We start from the raw sequence: 20,906 nt of genomic DNA on the forward strand, positions 1-20,906 counted from the left end.
CAGACTGTAGGCAAGGAGGTTTTGACCGCTCTTCGTACCGGAGCTGGAATACCATTATGGACTCTTCGGGGAAGTCACCCATTGAGGATTAGAACAGTCAAGGTTGGTCGACTCAGTACATTCCAGTCCGGCAGCCAGACTGACAAGGGATTCTGCAAATATCTAAGCTCAGTTCTCAATGCCACTTGGATGACTAATACATACGGTTCACACCCGAACCCGCCAGCTATGGTTTGTCTGAGACCTTATGGGGTCTATTTGTTCCTCGTTTAGGAAGCAACATATGTACGTGAGGGGAAAATACAGTCAGGTTGGGTTACAAAAGAGTACAAGGATCTTGGTTTGAAGAATCGACCGATGTTCATATTAGGTCTGCTTTGGTATTCTTCAAGGATAGTGATTCAACCGTACACATCACAACGCGTATGTATAAACAGGGGACAATATGCATTACGTTATCACTGGTGTTACGATGTTCGCGGCTCTAGCTAGATTCACTGGTTTCCGAGAGTTCCCATGGAGTTGAGTCAACACATAGATATCGGTTGATTCAGTGCGACCGATTCATGAAAACAGGTCCTCTTGACGAATGATGATCATCTAGAAAAGAAGATACTGATCAACCACATAACAGGAGCCAGAACTGCACGTCTCATGGCCAATCCCAGTCGTCGGAACGTACGTGGGATCGTTGCAACCGACTCAACAAAACATCATCGTTTCTTTATCTCGGACGAACTAGATTGGTAACCTTCTAATAAAAGAAAAATAATGGTTAGATAGGGATGCCTATTTCATCCCAATTTCCGGTCGTACCGACCGGCCAGACTGTTCGGTTTGGTACCCGCTATCCAAAGTGACATCAGATTCATGTTCATGCAGTGAAACAAATCGACGAAAGAGGAACCGGGTGTAACAGAGAGTGTGTTAAGGTGGGAGAGGAATGCAGGCCCAAAGTCCGACGTGACAGAAAATCAGGTCATTGTTGGAAGAGACTGACTGCATGCTGGTAAAAGTTCAAAGATCGGAAGGGTCAGGCTTATATGAAGGAATAGGGGGAGGATGGAGGATTAGGAATCTCACAGAGAGCGACAAACTATTAGACACCCAGGAGATGATTACAGTGGAGTACAAGAAGGGTACTATATCTACCCAAGTCGTGTACCCTGTCCAACAAAAGCCCCGTTGTACGACCTACCTAGGATGCCTGAAACGAGCAGGCGAACAAGGGTACAGAAGTTGGTGGTAAAACCTGAAATATTTTTGTCAATGACGATGATTATGCAGATGGTCTTGGTAGCAGTCGGCGATTCGATGATAAGGAAGAACGTTGACTCAACAAATTTCTTTGGACTTCCGGGAATTACTTTCGCAAATGTCCACAATCTTGGGAAGAATGCGCTTCCTCTCAAGGACCCGTTTTTTTGGTTCCGGTATCACAGACTCCAAACAAGTTGAGCAACCATTCTGCATAAAACAGTGGTGTAAGGCTTTCGGCGTGTACGGTCATTGGTAAAGATCTGCATCGAACTCGCAGTTAAGCATCCTAGGAAATTTAGCTTCTGTCTTAGGGGTCGCAAAAATATCAAAACGTATCTACTGAATAGTCCAAGTTTGTTTACTATGTACGCCCCGATGTCTTGCTCCATTCTCTCCCCTTTCAAAAACACAAGCAGCTCATCAGGCATCTGGTGGGCATAGATATTAACAGGACGGTGAGCTGAGTTGAAATTTTCCAATATTTCGTTCGATTTCATGTAGTTCTTTGACAGGACACATGCCAGAAGTGAAGGAAAATTCTTGACAAATATGGTGACGTGTGATTTTCGGTGGTTTGTTAATGAGTATAAACGCGAGAATGGGAGTAAGCGAAGATGTCAATGGAACGCGTTCTTTCATCGCTCGATTTCGTTAACGAGTGTGAGCTGAACGTCGTGAGTGCACAATATGAGTAGCTTTTTTAGTAATACGGTGTAATATCAACTTTTGTCACAACACTCCATAAAGTCACACGTCGTTTTCTTGATGGAACCTACTCATATGGTTGCTGAAAACTCTTCTACGGCCTACGACCGGTTTCGTCCTTCTTGGGGCTAATCAAGTAGGCGCAATCCACGAGTTTTCATCAATCTTTTGTTCAGCTGGGATTCATTTGCATCTCCTGTTAAAACCAGACAGGTGTGTAAATAAGTGCAGTTCGCTAACTTCGTGAAATTCGGGTTCGATTAGAACATAAGAAGGGATAAACCGGTCGAGGACCGTCAAAGGGTTTTCAGCAACCCTATGAGCTGCTTCGTTCAAGCGAATATGCTTCCACATCTTGAATATCTTATCAAATGAAATGCGAGGCGGCAGCACATTCAGTCGGAGGATATCACTAACGAGGGATGCAGCTGCGATCCAGGTGAGTCTCCGATAAAAGCAAATCGGTATTCAAATAAGTGTATTTCATGGGTTGCTTATTTCAGCGGCAGATTCACGAAGTGCGAAACAATACCAAGGGAGAAAATATCCAAATTTGATAATGTTGACAAACTGAGAAGAGCCCTATTGAGTCTGTGGAATGTTAAACCTTGCACGATCAACCCCAACCTACTATCAAAAGAACATTTGGTTTGACCTCATAGAGGTTGTGCGGAAGTGTACTAACACGTTGTATTATCTTGAGAGAAGCTAGTTCATTGATGTTTTCTTCACCGCCTTTACTCTCGTACCTCGGGAAGTCGATGAAGTAAAATAAGCGTCGGTTCTCTCGAAAAAATCGAACATTATTGGAGAATGCACGTCGGAGAGATTACCGAGTGGTTATTTTTTTATTTTCTAACTTCCGGACAAGTCAACCTTGAGACAGTCCTCAAACAATACGCGCGGATTTATGTGAAATTTCACCAGTCGATAACTGTTTACATTCATGTCTGGCTGGCTTAGTAACTGAGATCTTCCTACGATGTTTTGCGTACGGGCCTACATCATACTTGTCAGAAACACCAGTTAGCTGTTAGAAAGGTAATGTGACCAGGATACGGATGAAGATCCCGTAGCCACAACATTTTGAGGATGGGAATGTGTGGATCGTCTTGGAGGATTTCGAGGACGTTGCGGAGGCGGCTAAACTGGAGACCAACCGGGTAAGTTGACGGCACTGAACACCTTCCTCAGACTCCGCAGCAAAGGGCCCTTCGCCTCGACAACAATAGCGCCCGCTGTCAGTATGTCTCCCAGTTTCGGAAATGAACGATGTACAGACTGAAGGATCAGTTCAAAATCAATAGCAGTCATTTTCCGTAGGTTATCGTCCCCTAAACAGACAGTTTGGTTCCGACACCGGGTGTGGCTGCGGTGACCAGATGCCTACAATTCGACAGATATTGGAGCGGAAAAATCATCAATCTAGACATGTTTCGATCTATTGTGTGCAACAGCCACACTCCGATTGTCAAGTGGTGCACAAAGGAATTCTCATTTTGCCTGTTCTGATTTAACTTTGTGAGTGAAGATGATCGTGAAACAGCTCCTGCTGGAATGGTTCTTGCTCTTGCTCGAATCGTTTTCTGCGTGCTGAATCCAGGCATGTGATACTCCTTTGCTGGAGAACCACCACGAAACGGTACAAAATGTTCGTAAAAGACTGGTCGAGATTCACCGACGAGGACTGTTTTTCACAAACAAAGGACCATTTTGATCTTGGAAAGTAACCCATTTGGATTAGCTTATTGTTCCATACACTGAAGAAGTTGTATTTCAGCGACCAGCCCCGTCGCTTCTGATAGGATAGTTCAGCGCAAGGTTTGCGGGTATCGGAAACCCACAAAAACAGCTTCACATAAAACGTGCACGACATATCAGTCTTTAGGAATAGGACAGCCGGTCTCTTCAAGACGAAGATATCTGGTAGCTACCGGCTAGTGTCTCTCACGCTCAATGGCGGCTACGTGCTGCGCATGCATACTAGTCCAACATTGACTGATACCTGGTCGTTCGGATAAGCTTTCCTATTGGCTTGTTGCTTGGCCAGTATTCTGATTAGTGGATATGTAGGTGGTCTTGAACCCTGACTCTCCGGTCGCACCGTCGCGACATTTGTTCGTTTGGCTCCACACTAAGTCCTATTTCTCGGTCCGTTAGCCTGATCGCCGAAGTCTATTCAGTGTTATAACTAAGTTGGCGGTCTCTCAGTCGAAGTGATGCGTACGCAGAGTCAATTTCCATCTGTCGGTTGAGTGAATCCTTTGCGGACCACCACCACGTCTTATGATTTCGCGCGCCACGATCTTCATGTTTACTAGATTAAACTTGTGTCCTTCCTGATCTCAATGCATGAAAATAAGAGACGATGAATCGTGTCCTTAGATAGGTGCTGTGTTCTCTTCCAGTGTGTCAGATATATTCGTTGCAATCCATGCAGTTGATTCCACACACGTCGTTGTTTCTTGCACTTTTCCCTGGTACTCGGACAACAACAGGAGCAGCAAGATCAACTAGTTAAACGGATAATGCGTACATCAAGATCATATGGAAATTCACAGCAAGGTTTATCGTTCATTTTCGAGGAACACGATCATGAAAAAAAAGATATACATGAGATCATTACAAAAGGAGGAACGTTTCATTCGAAGGCACTCCATTACTAGCTTGCAGTCAGGGAAAATGGTATCTGAGGTATGTAAGAATGTTTGGCGTGGAAACTCATGTAAAGATCAACAAATGAAGAAGAGCTAAACAATGCTGAATGCATGCATACATACATCGTAAACGAGAGATTTGGCTGGGTTCCAGGTGATTCTCCCGTCAAAACCAAATTGGTATACAAATGTGAATTCCGCTAATTCCGTGCAATTTGGGTTCAATTAGAACATAAAGTTGACGGAAACTAGGATACGAGGACTATCTAATGAGCCCCAAGGAGGGCGAAACCGGTCGTGGGCTGTCAAGGAGTTTTCAACAACCTTATGAGTAGTGTATTGCGTCAATGCTGAATGGTCTTCAAGGTGTGGTAAGTGCTAGTAGAGTCAAGATTTGCACATCAGGCACAGGGTGTCCGTTGTACAAGGTTAAGTGTGGGAGGTAATGCAAGATTTAACACGCAACGCCAAGTACCACGTATAAAAGTGTCATAAGTATGTACGGAGCCCGAAAAGGCGAGGAGACAAGCTACTGACTGTGACCTTGAGAATGTCCAGCCCAGAAACCAGTACGTTGAAACGAAACAAAGAGGTTGGTCCTATCTGGAATTGCTGAACTTTTAGCTAACCACGAGGAGGTGGCTCAGCACGCCCACAAACCAGCTGTCACATTGAGGAAACTGTTCTTAGGATCGAAAGACAAGATTAATGGAGGCGCACATCAAATGCACACGCGCTAACCTGTGAAGCGGGTGATTTCGCACGTGCTCTCCCGATAAAAATGTACACTCACCATGTTGTTCATGAGGTTCGGTGTCATGCGCATTTGTTGGGCATTACAGAACGGTACCAGGACGATCGAATTCCACCCTGGAAATACAACCTTGTACGGAACACGTTCTCTAAACGTGAGAAATCACCAGAAAAGCGTTTGGCGGATACGCAGCCGCCAGAACCGGAGTGAATGACAATGATCAATGACACCCATCAGTGATAATTTACACACGGTTGACAGAAAATGACCCTATACGCTACGGTGAAACCGGGGATGCCCGAGGTCAAGAAGATCCAAAGACTAGGAATGGGAGGGAAATTGTCGTGACAATGTTTTTGGATGGAGAAGATGCTTTTACCTCTTACTATTATCCCTTAAGCAGCCAAATAACTAGTAAAACAATACTGTGGTGCACTAGTGAACCCAATATATGTTAGACAGAAGGACAGAAGGAACAAAGAAAGGATAGCCGGTAGAAGGGTCAACGATTGTCGAATATCTGAAGACGTCTCCGTTCCACTGCTGGAACAGACCAAGTCTCACAGCCATACAACAACCACGATACCTGTAACGACGATAACACACACCAGATTTGTGACAGGACTTATCACTAATTTTGGATTTTGCTGTCATCGAGATACGGACTGGAGGGTCAAAGGTTCGAACCCAATGCCAGCATTTCGACGGCACCTGTATAGACAAGGTCAACCTGAAAGTATCGCGGTTCTTACGCCTCCTTCGGATGGTATTACAGCTAGACACCCAAAGAATGCTACAGCAGAACGATTAATATTTATTTTTATTTTGTCATTGAGAACACGGAAGGGGAAAATGTATGGATGCGGTGCGGTAACCTACCGAGCATATTCAGTGTTCCCAACGTATTGGCCTTGATTGTGCGAATAGGATTGAGCATGTAGTGTGGAGGAGAGGCTGGCGAAGCCAAATGGTAGATTTCGTCAACTGCATAAAGAAAAGACAGTCATGGGAAGGGTAAATGGGTAATAAATCGAAGGTAGGCAAACAAGAGTGAACAATTGAGAACATCACAAACGACAGATTCAGCTGGATTCCAGGTGAGTCTCTCGAAAAACCAAATTAGTTTGCAAATGAGTGTATATTCGCTAATTTCGTGCAATTTGGTTTCAAGTAGAATATAAGGTTGACGGAAACCCGGGGATTGCGCCTACCTGATGAGCCCCAAAAAGGGCGAAACCGGTCGTGGGCTGTCGACCGATTTTCAGCAAACTTATGAGTAGTAAATTACAAAGAGTGAACAACTTTTGAATTGACAATTTAAAAAATGGATAGATTCATTTGACCCAGTTCAAGCTTCTTGCGTCTCATTTCTATTCCGCTTTTCTAACTGCTCGGAGTACGAACAGCTCTGACTAACAAAAAACGGAATTATGTTCTGTCGAACAAGATTTCGTCGCAATGCACTTATTGTGCACAAAAGCATCCACGTGGGGAACAATGTTGCCCAATCCAACATGTTATCCTAGAGAAAACTCAAACGATCAGTTCATTCTTGATTTCGGAGCACCATCTTTTATGTCAGTCGCACTTCGATATGAAGCAATGGGTAGAACAGCAAGTGAGAAACAGACAAAAGAATTGCGTGAACACAACAAACATACCTTGGATATGAATGGGCTCAGATACATCATGATGAATCAGTTCGAAATTACTATGTCCCAGCCAATGTTCTATATTGTGTCGTCTTCCGGTCGCAAAGTTATCCAGTGCCAGTACTTCATGACCGTCTTGCATTAGCCGATCGACTAGATGAGATCCAACAAAGCCTGCACCCCCGGTAACCTGACAGGGCAAACGGGAACTTGGTCACTGAGACAGAACTTAACTCGACTGAATGTAACGACACAGAAGGCACCCGAGTTGATCAAAATATTGTGAAGCACAGGCGTTGAAAAAGATCGATTGGTATGTTGAACTGTCAAGTAATCAGGAATGGGACCGCCTCAAAACAAGGCACAGTAGAACAAAAGCAATCTTGTGCAGGCAATAAATAGGACGAGTTAGCGATGTTGTTACAACTGGTGCATGGAGTAAGCGCGTAAACAATTTACTGAAGATTCCGGTTAGGTAAATCACACCGGAAATATGCGAAATGAACACCCAGTTTGGACGAAAAAGAGCTTACAAGCAATCAAATAAAATTTACATACCAAATGCAATGCATAGGTGCTGATTCGGTTGCAGTTTAGGTGCAACAAAAACAGTTCTCCGGAACTACCGTGAACGAAATATTAAGAAAGCGGTAGGTGCATACATGACGGAACGTCATTGCACACGGCATTATCATCATGGGCGGCATGACATCAGTGTTCAACACCAATGATTCGCTGCTGTACAACTATGATTTATTTGGAAACCTTATTAAGAAGAAAGGAATGAAGTTGAACGGAGAAGGGACTTAGTGCTAGCTTAACACAATCATTCCCAGGTGCCTACACATCCAGACATTCACTCAGGCAATCTGGATAGAAACTGACAACAAGAACGCCACTGACATCGGTTGGCAGTCACACCCTGCAGCGTCGTCAACCAGGCGCGGAGGAATCACGCGGTTCTCACGGTAATCTAAACAGATGGACTTGAACCATGGCAAAAAGCCCTGCAGCGTCGTTAACCAGGCGCGGGGGAATCACGCGGTTCTCACGGCAATCTTGGGTAATCTGAACAGATGGACTTGAACCATGGCAAAAAGCTGGTGGATAGAATGTGACTACCGTGCTTGGCTGTTACCGAAATCGATTTGTCCACTTCAACTTTCGAAAGATGAGAACTGAGTGCTTATATGCAGGTAACAGCGACTTATTTGCCCATTCCTGCTACAATCCGTTTCCTAAATCGCGAGATATTGATTCACCACGGGGTGCGGAGAGATGACAGCGGCAATCGTGTTTTACCTTTAACAACCGCTGTAATTTCCGGCTAGCTTGTAAACTAGCTTGAGGTGTCTAGAGTTCCCATGCCTCTTTGTCCATAATTACAAGATTTTTGAAACATAAGCTATAATGAATGTAAGGAAGCGCACCAGAATCATACGTTATCCAGGCAGATGAAGGTGATGTCGGAGGAGTGTCAACGACCGCAATGACGATCGCAGTTTTGGGAGGATTTGCCAATTATTGGGCGAGGTGCAGAACCGATGGCTTATCGTACCTGTGCAAGACAACCAATCTCAGTTACGATGCTAAAACGCAGGTGGCCGAAGTGTAGTTTACCACTTCCACAGACGAACTGTGAAGTGAGGACATCGACCACGAAGGTAGCTTTTCCACACGGATCCTCATTTACTAATGCACAGGTCCTTATTCAAGGACCACAATTGTGCTTTTGGGGAGACATAGTGTGATGCAGCGCAGTCAACGACATTTCTCTCAACAATATATTATTAGATGGTCTTGCATCTGAGAAATCGTCAGTCGAGCAGTCAATCGACACGTGACTACACAACGTCAATTCTGTGACTGAAGGGTGACGGGGGCATATCCTGTCTTAATATGAGTTAATTACACTGGTGATCAGTTGCCCGTGGCCGAAAGATTTAGACCTCAGAGTGGGCACTGCTCCTGAATCCCGATAAGGATGAAACAGTTGTACTGTGCTTCTCGGATTTTAAAAATAGATTGGCTCCACTCGAGTTATTGACTGTGAGTGATTTAAACGGCCGTTGGTTGATTTTCTGTTACAAGGTCTCGGGAATCTAACCGTTGTTAGTGAAGGTCAGCTGAGAACCAGTGAATTTTCCATCCGGGTTGTAACTGAACTCATTGTTGCAACTGCTGATACTTCGGACAGAGTTCACCAGTCGAGGTATCCATCGACATAGCTTATGTGCCACATATATGGAAAGTAAACTGATGCGTACACTGAGATAACCTAGCCTAGATCAACAAGGATACTGCAGTTGGACTAGATCGCCACATGTGCGTCTCTGGACACTGGCGCGGTTAAAAGCAGAAACCAGTGAAAAACTCAGTGACAATAACATACACTGCTATGAGAAGATATAGGAAAACAACAGAGAAGGGGAGTCTGACAATTGAATAGCCACTTATCGGCTTGCAACAAACTGTTGGAACAGAATTTCCATTTGTTTCTCTCAGGTCATAGCTGACACAATACAAGACCAGGAATTCCTGTTCTGATATGAACACTAATTTAACCTTGCCTTGTCTTTTGGGTAGGAGGAATCTGTAACCTGTTGATAATGGCCTCACCGATGTCCAAGGCACGTATTACTCCGGCTTGTAAGGACTGGATGTGACCCCATAGATTATGCTGGTGATTCACGCTGTACACGCATTTGGGATTACCTACACAAGCACTAGAGTATACAATCCTAGTATAACATGGTAGAAGAAGTGCCAGCGACCTTTACAAGGTAGGGTGTCCAACTGATCACAAACAGGGGAAGAAAATACCATATTCCCAGAAAGGATGCAGCAACAGAGCGCAAACTGTTTTTGGAAGTTTCTAATTGGTTCTTTTGGGCCACCTATTGACCTTTCGTTGGTCGACCAAATATGAACTTAGTGTGATGCCATAACTAGATGGGACATTGCAGATGAGTGATCAACGGAGCACAATGAAGGTTGTACCTATATCTATCATGTGATCCACATCTATTAGGTGAACGATCTTGTGTACCAAGCCCAAGGATGGATAGGAAACTATCATGTTGTGCACAGCCAACGCGTCTGACTGAGTAAATATAAACACATATCAATGGTGGCTTACCCTAGTTATAGTGGCTATCACCGGCTGGGAATTATGAAAACGAGAGCGCATCCACGAGACGCTTAAGGGGTCTCCAGTGTCACTAATTAACCAAGCGAAGACACAAATCCTTAATCCACCTACACGGTTTTCCCGTCATAAATTGTTACTGGTCTGCTGTTGAATGTGAACAGCAAATTGGCTGGAGTGGTATTCCTACCTGCTAAACTGAGCACATACCGAACTACCAACCAAAAGGACCGCGACATTACCGAGTGGTCATATCAACGACACCAAGGATGACCGAACTCAGGCCATTGCAAATAAGACGGCAGTGGGAATAGTTCCCAAAGCAGTAGAAATTCATGAACAAACAAAGGTCACACCTTAGAAGGCAAATGACATCATTCAGAAAACACAAAAGTAGAATTTTTAAGATCCACAGGAAGAGCCAACGCGTCGGATTCAATCAGCAAAGATTGGAAGGAATTCAAGGCAGTATGTGGGTAAATTAACGCAAGGCCGAAGCTGAACAAGAGAACATTAATCCTCAACTGATCGAAGTGTCATGAAACTACTCAACACTTTCCATAGTAAAAGTGAGTGGGGACACCTGAAGAGTGAAGATTACGCAACTTCACACTATCGATGAGTCCCCTTGATTTCATTTTGAACACCTGTGAATACATCCGCGTGGAGCCTACATATGTTTTCCGCTGGTTCGAGAACCAAGCGCTCTATATTGAATTTGACATAACTCAGTCGCTAAGACGCGAACCTACAGAGCTGAAAATTCGTGATTCGAACCTGACGCTGGATTTTCGGTTGACTTTGTCCAGGCTTGAGCAGCCTAAGGGTTTCTTCGATATATTTGGTAGCTACATGTCGAAAGGGTGTCGCAACCGAACTAAACTGGACTTTCATTGTATTTGTGCACTCACACAAAGGATATCAGGTTGCCCCCAAAGCCAGACAGTTTTCACTCAACGGGGCTAGAGTGGTGACTAGCACAGCCTTCGCCTCCAAAACAATAACACACGCGCGCATACTGATCATTCTTGTTGTTTATTGAGTTATTGATCCATGCTGTGTAGAGTGTCTTAGTTCTTTCCGCGTAGGGTGATATTTGCTTGCTGGCCAGGTTTGTCTCTGTGCATGTGGTCAATTCTATTAGATGTCTCCTTTCAACATATCAATCGAGTCATCACAAAAGAATATACCATACAGGAATCGGCAACAGGAAATCAGGCCATAGGTTGATTTATGTAGTAGGGTTTGCCCTAGAATAACCATTGTATAGACAACCGGTCCTCGACCGGTGTATTTGTAGCCGATCTTAGCTGATCTGTCGCCGATCCTCAAATTCAGTTGACGATGGAAGATGGGGCATGCAGTCAATAGGCCTTTTCTATAAGTACAGCACAAACGGTTACCATACAGCACGCTGCAGTGCATATCCCAAAAAGGTCTGGACAGGTTAGTATACTATCTTTTAGAGCTTTATGTAAGTAAAACAGAAACAGAACCTTGCTTGATTTCTCGCAAAAACTCCTAAAACAGAGCCACGGGTGGGTAGTTACGCCGAAGGACTCCATGATACAGACTGCCAAAGGAATTGTCCCCAAACGGCGACCAGGCACCTATGACATTGCCTGACTAACCAGCTGTTACACACGCTGATCAGTGGTTGTCGTCTTCGGTTATTCACTCAAAGGTATTTATGACCAATCTGAATCATTCGCACGACAAAATAGCTTTCCAGCTACATTAGTGAGCGATACCCTAAACGTTCGCCTGAACAAACAGGATGTATCACAAATGCGGCTAGGAGAGGAGGTGACGCTGAACCATCAAGAGAAATCGCTCCGCTTACAGACAGATTTCTTTCAACCAGCACCAGAAACTCTCAAATTCCAGGGAGGAAAACGTGTCACCCACCATAGATGAGCGAGCTTTCCTAGATAGATCTTTTCTGACGAATATCAGAATTGCTGTCGATGCTTTTAAGCTATGTTCAGCCCAGAACGCCAGGTTTTGTAAAGATCACAACAGCTCATCAACATCCACGTTTGCGCATTCGATAAGCTTGTCCACACCTTTCGTTAGCTCGCAGTTCTTCCAATTCCCCGCACCCAAGCATACATTTTTGCAAACTAGTCCGATCCCCTCTTCTAACAGCCCGATTCATTTCCAAGGCATACGAGTGAAATGCATGTCTTGCATGTAGTGCATTTTCATTCCACTTGCTACGTTCCAGACAAACCTCTTCTTCACGACGCACTCATAGCAGGGCTTTAGCATGACAATCGCAGAAGCATATCTGACATATTCTCCGTTTAATTTGGCAGTTTCGTAAACTCAGTTGGCTTGATGACCTTGAGAGCTAAGCAAGTGGAAATAGCGGGAAGCGATGTGTAAGTACCGAAGAGTGCAGTCCTATTGACGGTGACAGTAGATTCCATTGCTCCAGTAACACGAATTATGGACGGCTTTTTGCGTTTGGGGATTTTATGACAAGGGGTTCACCGGGATGGTCAACTGTATGTGTCGGCCACACATGTTAGGCCTGACTCCGGTTTGGAGGGGGGGACAAAAGGGTATTTGAAACAATAGAGACCGCAGAAAGTAAAGCCTGGGCGCTAGCGCACTAGAAGTCAGGAGTATCTCACCAGTAGTGCCCTATCAAGAAGTTTCCAGCAGCCTTAAGAATAGCGCGCTATGTCAAGAAAAGTTACCTCTCCTCCTGAATGCGATAGCAGTAAAAGTGGTCTCAGGAAGGCTCTTGTGAGGAGAAGAAAATCAAGAGGCAAAAGATATCGTCATCTGATCGAAGCGGAAAGAGACCATAAAGGGCTTCAAAGTAATCATTTCACCGTGATATGAGACGACCCTACAAATAGAAATTCAACAGAAAAGCCATCGTGTTTACTGAACGTAAGGCAATAGTCACAGACCCCTAAATGAACTGCCCAAACATGTGCAGAGAATCCGTTCGAAAACGCTTGGAAACGATCGAAAAACCACCGTTTCAGAAAAGCTCAAAAATAAACCTACCAGTTGTTTCTCAAACTTTCTGCAAGGACGTGCAGAAAATTTTGATGAGAATTGAGGAGTACGATTACCAGCGATCCAAACAACCGGGACCGCAGGTACCCACCGACGACACTGAATCTTACTTTAGGGGGCGAGACTTGGGCCTCAGGATTCGACCTTTTTCTATGGTCGACTTTGTACTAACAGTCAAAGCTAGTTGTTGAAGCCAAAAGGACCAAGCGCTCATGACCCACCACTTGTCAACAGCCTACCACAAAGTAAAGCTGAGGTTCCAGGAGGCTGAAAGTTTTACACGGCGACTATGAACAAAACCTCATCGGACAGGACGTGCTACTAGAAAATCGTACGGCGATACAGGTTACTTTGTGGAAGGAACTGATGAAGGACATAAAGTTGACGCAATCTAGAGTTAATAACAACACCCATAGGACCAGCGGGAAACTTTGCTGGTCAGAAACGAATAGCCTACTGAAGGGTGGTGTGAAGGAATTCAAGAAAATGACCGGAGCAGTCGAAAGAGCTCACGGAAGTGCGCGAGTTGCTAGCTCCATCTCGGGTAAATAGTTGCAACAGGTACGGTTATGAGCACTAAGAAGCAGCACTTAGTTACAGCTGATTGCTACAGTGACTACATCGGGATTAACAATAATCGTTCAGCCGTAACACCTTCCCAGTGCCTGAATGCCATACCATTCGAAGGAGGCACGAGAGCTGAGATACTGCTCAAGCCCAGACAGGAGCAGTCGAGATGCAGAGGTTGAGCTGGAACCATGGACCTGGCGGTCAGTTAATTCGCATTCTAACCATCTAGCCATATACAGCTCACATTAGGATTGTGGCACTGACAAATGACAGCGTAACAAACATCAGATGTCTGCACAGCGACAGCGCGATCAAACAACAAGCGCACGAATTTAGTCCAATGCCCGCCGACCAGTCATCGAAGTTATTCTACTATGTACAATCGAAAGCAGACGTAGTCCACAGTAAGCTCCATTTGTTTTGGTTAATAGTTCGATTAAAACTATCAAGACATAACGAACACCGACTGACGCAAGGCAGTGCAGCACCAACTACGAATTGAGCCAAACACAATCAAGCATATTGGAACAACCAATGCGAGGTCTGGAGCGGCGGTCAGACAGGATATTTGTGCACTAATAAGAAGCACTGTTGCAGATAGCTACGCGATATGTAGGATTTACATTGACACCACTCTCGTTTAACAGTCCTCTCGTGGTGGACCAATTAGTCTTGAGTTCAGGAATTTCTCTTTACAGTACCGACACACCAGAATAACTGCGCCAGGATGGGCTGTTTAAAAGATAGTGGTATGAACGTAAAAACTACTTCGTAAGCTGAGGATAATAAAAGCCTGTCACAAAACTGTTGCCCAACGGGGCCCTTACTGTGACATAGTCCCTAGGTGAATAAAATTGTTATCCTTGTTCATTTAGCTGCTTAGTTGAAAAGTGGAACCGATAGTCTTCGGTGTCGTTTACTGGACATAAACTGGAGGGGACTCACGACCACCACCAGTGTAAACAGATGAAATAAACAGCGCCCAACCACTGGTACCAGGTCACGGATTAAAAACTCTCTGAGTTCCGTGAGATGCGCACTGCAGATGATTCACAAGGATGGAACAGCTGAACAGTAGTTCTCGGCTTTCCATCATAGATTGCGTTTACTAACAGGACGAAGTCTCAATTGAAAATGATCAAATTTATCACCACCACGAATTTCGAATGAATGGGGTTTCCAAGTCGATATATGATAAATATCCGTCCAGACTGGGTGAGGTGACATTACGGGTTCAAGTGGATGTTTTTATGCGAATAAACTCTTGACCACGACCATGTGATTTTTTTCTATTATACGGTGATTTATGTTTAACTAAACCTGCTATGTAGCTGATTGATTACCCGCATCCATACAATTGTGCGTAGATGAGCCGTCACATTGAGGTCATGTTCTGCAAATCAAAAGGAGGATAACGAACTATTTGATGGTGCGAAAAAGTAACTGTAGATAGTTGCGGGTTCATTACAATCCGGTCAAAAGTGTAAGCTCCTCATGCACTCGTTGTCATCAGATGGAGATATCACACTCCATGGATATCAACGAAAGTCATTTGTGATCTTACTATCAATTCCCATGTAGAGTGGGTAAATGAAAGCCTGAACAAGTTGTTCGGAATGCTTGAAAAACACTGGCAGTTAAACCTTTCTTTTACCCATTCCATCCTTTCAAAACACAAGTGACGGTACATTCTGCCATAGCTTGATCTTTGTAAATATGTTAACACTATCTAGATATGATCTGACGAAGAACGCCTTTCTGACACCACCGTTTGTCTCCACAGACAGGAAGAAAAGATAGCCACGACGTGAAGCGCGCAGACAGACCATAACCCACTGTAAGTGAAATAAAGTAAGCATACGAACAAAATAAATAAGGCATGAGCAAATGCTGTAGCGAATAAGTCGAAACAACTTACCAAAATACGTTTCTTCTCAGACCAATGCAGATTTTTGACAGGCATATACTGTTTTGTATAGCTACGAAAATGCGGTTGGACAATTTACAATATAGAAATGCCTACCGGGTATCACAGGAACACTGTTTGATGTCAGCTGTGGCAGTAGCGGCAGGACAGAATTCGTTCGAAGCAAAGCATGCTATAATCATAAGATATTGAATAAAATAACCTGGGAAACTTGCCTGTCGAGAAAAAGAAATACTGAAGGAACGTAAGGAAGTAGGGTAACAAGTTCATCGGATCGGAATTTTGCTCTGTAAACAAAAAAACAACCTACATATCATATGTGACTATGTGAGATATACAAAGTGCACTTCTAGAAGTTATATAGCGATGTTAACCAAGTGGTGCAAAAGACGGTCGAATGGTATCAAAACTATAACCACTTAACTCATAGACGTATTTAAACCCCGAAGGTGGGTCATCAACATGAAGCTTCTCATCACCTAGGATTTGCCGCCCTTTGAGGGAGGCACCGAACCCGCCTTATCACAAGTTCTTCAAGAATGCTTAGCGCATTCGCTTGAACAATGTGGGACACTACGAACTACTAATTTGCCTTTGTAAAGTTTCAAAAGACTGTTTGTTTGTATCATTCTGTCAGCTGCAGATGTCCGTCTACAACAGAAGTGAATGTCCGAATGACCACTAGATATAGCGGACACTACGCTAATTTGCCTTTGTAAAGTTTCAAAAGACTGTTTGTTTGTATCATTCTGTCAGCTGCAGATGTTAAGTCCGTCTACAACAAAAGTGAATGTCCGAATGACCACCAGATATAGCAGTACTCCAAACCAGTCAGTCGGCCCTCAGAGTTACCGGATAATGTTGCTCAAGAGTCGTGTGCTTTGGAGTACTTTGATGATTCCGCAAAGTATATGAGGATTATCCGAGGGTGGCCAGCCTCCGCATCACATTAAGAGACGGTCCGTTGGCGAATTCGAAAGCCCGCTGTAGTAGGAATTTGAGGATGTTCATGCGAGGTAACTCATATTACCTATGTACCAAAGTGGTGCTGATGTTTATCTCCAAGTAAGAACGGTCCTAAAACCTGCACATAATGATAGTCCGGACACGACTAAGAGACTCCGCGATTCGTTTAACGTGGCTAACAACTTATTGGAGCTTTCAGGATCTTGAGGCTGTTCCAGCAACATGTGTTGGGTGCAGCAGCGTCAAGATTCAATTAAATATGCTGTCCCTCACAGTCAGGTGGGCCAGATTTCTCAAGACAGGCTGCCTTAAACGTCGATAGCTACCTGCAGGGGCGTCGAACAGAAGCTTCAATCGCCAAAACGCCTTGATCGACAGAACTATGCAGCAAAGACTTAACCAAACTTTTCTTCAGCACGGACAATATGGACCTTCGTCCTCTGACTTCCTTTCAGAAACCTCCCCAAAACTCGATACTAGACACCGCCGCGTCGGATTACTATCAGCTATCGAGCCACATTCCTTTGTTGCATCGACTGCCCGACATGAGCCGGTAAATCAAAGAGATCTATTCTGCAAATAAACCTTCGATATCCGTATTCAAAGAGATAAACAAGCCTTCCTTGTCCAAACCTTACTGGCGCCTCAAGTTGACGTGCGTCGTACCTTCAAAAAATTCATCAACTAGTCCTCTCAGTGAGGTTGTCGAGAGCAACTTCAGTGTAAGCTGGTTATTGTGCCTCCAAAAAATGCATCATCAGTCCTCTCAGTGAGGTTATCGCGCGCAAATTCAGTGTAAGCTGGTTATCAAATGTATGAATCCATGTTAATTTACTCAAATAAGACCTAGGACAAGAGAACAAAAACTGACGGGAAAACGCCTGCTGCTAACCACAAGCATCCAAGGTGCCTACGCCGAACATTCACTTAATCAGTTCGTTACCTAGCTATAAGGAATGCACCAGCTGCTCCAGTTTCGTTCACTGAAAAATAGGAGCCCAAACAGTAGAGGTGGGTTTTTCCAGTACCCCATGTGACACCAGAGACTGAGTAGTTACGGACTGGAGGTGATAGCTTCTTTACAGAAACGTCAACAATGTTAACCAAGTCTTGTCCACTGATGTGAGTAATCACTGGTATGGCCTCGGGGTCCTTACTTAGGGAAGTGTCACTTATCAACACAACTGAATTTACTAGTCATTGCTTTCATACCTCATCTCCAGGTGGAATGTTCATCTTTTGGTAGTAGCTATACCGCATGGGTCTAGGCAGAGATACCTCTGCAAAGCAGAGGCACATAGTCCAACCATCGCAGCCTGTAGAATGTGGACAGCCAGCCCAGCCCGGAAGAGTTCCTTCTATATAAAACCACCTAGTGTAACTAAGTTAAGCCTACGCTCTCACCAGACATGGGCTACGCTTGGGACACCCACGGTCAAACATCGAGGACTTTCCTGTCTAGGTGTGGGTGACCCGGGAGTATCTCGACCAACGTGCTCCCTAGGGGTGGTGTGGCAGCTAAGCACCGAAAGGCTGGTACATCTAAAAGGTTATTTACTAGTACTAGTCTGAAAGGTTCGCAAAATCTTTTGTGGCCCTCCTGATTAGGACCCACGCAACCGTCCAAGTAAATGAGCCTATATATAAAGTCGGTCGGCTGGTTTGGGTTTGACCCCAGTGGCTTGGAGCTTGAGAGAGCTTAGTGGCTAAGAAACGAAGCGACCGACCGGAAGGTTTGTGGTTCGAACCCAACCCTGGATTTTGAAATGCTCGTGTCTAAGTGTGGTTGGCCTGTCAGTATTTCCACCCTTGTGTGGCAGGTCACCCACAAACGGGGTTCCACAGATGAAAGTTGACTAGGACCACTAGTCGCGTAACAGCAACTCAAAGCTTGAGCATCAAGCGCATTCTACGATATCCAACAAAACCACTAAGATTACTTAGAGCGTTTTATATACTAGCAGGATCTGAACAGAGAAAAACAAAGTCGTACGGACACTAAACCATTGTAAGCGAACGTCCCGGGGACATTAGACCAAATTTTTAGGGACAGTTGAAGTTTCTGGCAAAATATTAATGGAAGGAGTAAACGCATACAAAAGATTAACACAGGAAAATGTTATACGCAGGCCTATTAGTGCCCATAGAAGCTGGAATACAGTACCTTATAAAGATGGAAATTTAGATAAAACAGACAGTGGTATCTTTAGATCGAGAAACACGACCACTGTTGGTCTTCTGAGGTGGCACTGTTAAAGCACCTCTTTCACAGCGAAGATATGGTCAAAGTACCCTCGGTTATGGTGAAAAAACTTAGTTATATAGCGCAAACTTCTTTTCCCCGACAATCGAAGAATCAGGACAAGGTAATGCCAGTTACTAGCTTCGAAGACACGGCCGTCACGTTGACAGCACGATATTTTTAAGCCCTTTCCGAAGGCTGCACATACCATCCGGCCACACGTCTTTCAGTTGACATTTTTTGTTTCGCTTGGAGAAAACAGATTGTGTGATTATGTTTTGACGGACCCTGACCGCCCTAAAAAGTTCACAGTACCCCACATCAGGATTCGCCCTGCGGCAGAATTAAAAAACAGAAAAGCAACTATCTTCGTCTGCCGTATAGGGGGATTTAGCAACCAACCAGATCCAAACTATTGTGAATAGTAGACCCAAGGGGTTTTGACACAGGACAATAAAGATCGTTGTGAAAAACGAGGGATGTGTCTAACCTTGAAAAGTTATCAACTCATTTGGCTGAATTTCCAGTGCTTATACTAGGATAACTGGATGCAAACTAAAAAAGGCGTGTCTAACCTGCGGTGGGCCACAGAGGCCGCAGCAAGAACGAAATCAAGCTTCCTCTGACCACGTCACTGATGTCAACTTTCTCTTCAAAGTGATACCGATAACTTACCGGGTCAGTTTGGCGTCCTTTGAAGCCGTAATAATAGTCACGGGTGTGAGGTGGCTCAGTAGCCAGAGCGTGAATATACTGACTGGAAGGTCCATGGTTCGAACCCGGCCTCGGCATCTCGACTTCTCCTGTTTAGGACCAGGAAGCATCCCACCCCTTATGCTTCCTTTGAGTGCCATAGCAGCTAGACGCCGACGGGTTATTACAGCTGAACAGTTATCTTATCTTTATCAGAACCAAACACAAAGCATAGTCTGAGCCTTCGAAATGACTTACTATGGCGCTGCATTTCCGTAGTCCCCGTTACGGAGTTTGGGGAGTATTTAGCAGCACTCTACTCGGTACCGAATTTTAGATCTCAAATAGTACGTTTTATATCTGTCTGTACTTCACATCCTATGTCTGCGGCTGATAGGTGTTTGAAATGGTACAAGCCCACAGAACTTGTAAAATCCTACTGTCGTTATTCAGAATCACGGAGACCTGTCACACCGTTTGCCAACTTCGCCACCTTATTCGAAGAGTCTAGGGCGCTACGCATCCTAGCCAGTTGCCTTGCTGGCCTACAATGGATTTCCGTCGACGAGAAATTGATGCAATCATTCTATCGGATGCATGAGGTTTCTCCAGAGCTTTCGTTGAGGAACGCTAGGGGAATTGTTCTCCGAAGTCATTTAGTTATCCAGTCAGTTTTCTTTAGCTAGACGGTGTGCCGGGGTACAGCGGTTCTAGCGCTTGCAATTTCGTTCACCGGGGATAGGAGTAAGAACCACGCAGTGGCGCCGACGGCCCTGTCAGTTAAGCCAAATGTGACTACGGTGCCCAACTGGAAGACCAGCTGCGTGATAGACTCATTGCTGGCATTCACCTGCTCGAAATACAGCAGAAGCTGCTATGCTGTCCGGATCAGAAATTTCAAACTATTCGGAAAATATGTGAGCAGTATGAAGATGTGAAGCATCTAGTCCTTTGGGTTGAACTGCCGGCATGAGACAGCCAGATGCACAAACCGCAGCTGGAAATCGAGACCTTTCCATAGACAATTTTCTCCTTTTCGTTCTGGTGATCGACCATATTCATAATAGCTTTGGTGATTTTACTAGGCTTTCAACAACACAACTTGTTACTAGACCAATAATTGAACAAAGAATGTCCAGAAAGAGCGACGAAATTTGGATTATTTCACATGTATCCTTCAGTACAAGACGCTGGCAGCTTCGCTGACATCAAACACAGCGCTAAATCGGGGTAAGCTCGGACGGTCATATTTAAGAGCCGGGATTTTTAATCAGGTGATAGTGAAAACTTCGCTTA

The 20,906-nt window shown here is 44.6% G+C and overlaps 3 protein-coding genes across 3 annotated transcripts in view; 2 read left to right on the plus strand and 1 right to left on the minus strand.

Moving 5' to 3' along the window:
• Nucleotides 1–15,881, minus strand: part of T265_04119 (hypothetical protein) — a gene marked incomplete at both ends in the record, with an annotated part of 29,314 nt that extends 13,433 nt beyond the window's left edge. The window contains 4 exons of the mRNA XM_009168777.1: nucleotides 6,256–6,360; nucleotides 7,038–7,218; nucleotides 15,701–15,761; nucleotides 15,806–15,881. Of these exons, the coding sequence (XP_009167041.1) occupies nucleotides 6,256–6,360; nucleotides 7,038–7,218; nucleotides 15,701–15,745 (331 nt within the window). The remainder of the gene's footprint in view (nucleotides 1–6,255; nucleotides 6,361–7,037; nucleotides 7,219–15,700; nucleotides 15,762–15,805) is intronic.
• Nucleotides 5,404–5,586, plus strand: T265_04118 (hypothetical protein; the record flags this gene model as incomplete). The annotated part of the gene is made up of 1 exon (XM_009168776.1): nucleotides 5,404–5,586. A coding segment is annotated over one exon (183 nt), but the record flags the coding sequence as incomplete, so codon positions are not given.
• A 4,415-nt stretch (nucleotides 15,882–20,296) lies between the features above and the next one.
• Nucleotides 20,297–20,906, plus strand: part of T265_13421 (hypothetical protein) — a gene marked incomplete at both ends in the record, with an annotated part of 3,440 nt that continues 2,830 nt past the window's right edge. The window contains one exon of the mRNA XM_009168806.1: nucleotides 20,297–20,527. Coding sequence (XP_009167070.1) covers nucleotides 20,297–20,527 — 231 coding nt within the window. The remainder of the gene's footprint in view (nucleotides 20,528–20,906) is intronic.

The sequence above is a fragment of the Opisthorchis viverrini genome, assembly GCF_000715545.1.
Source record: "Opisthorchis viverrini unplaced genomic scaffold opera_v5_65, whole genome shotgun sequence".
Lineage (NCBI taxonomy): Eukaryota > Metazoa > Platyhelminthes > Trematoda > Opisthorchiida > Opisthorchiidae > Opisthorchis > Opisthorchis viverrini.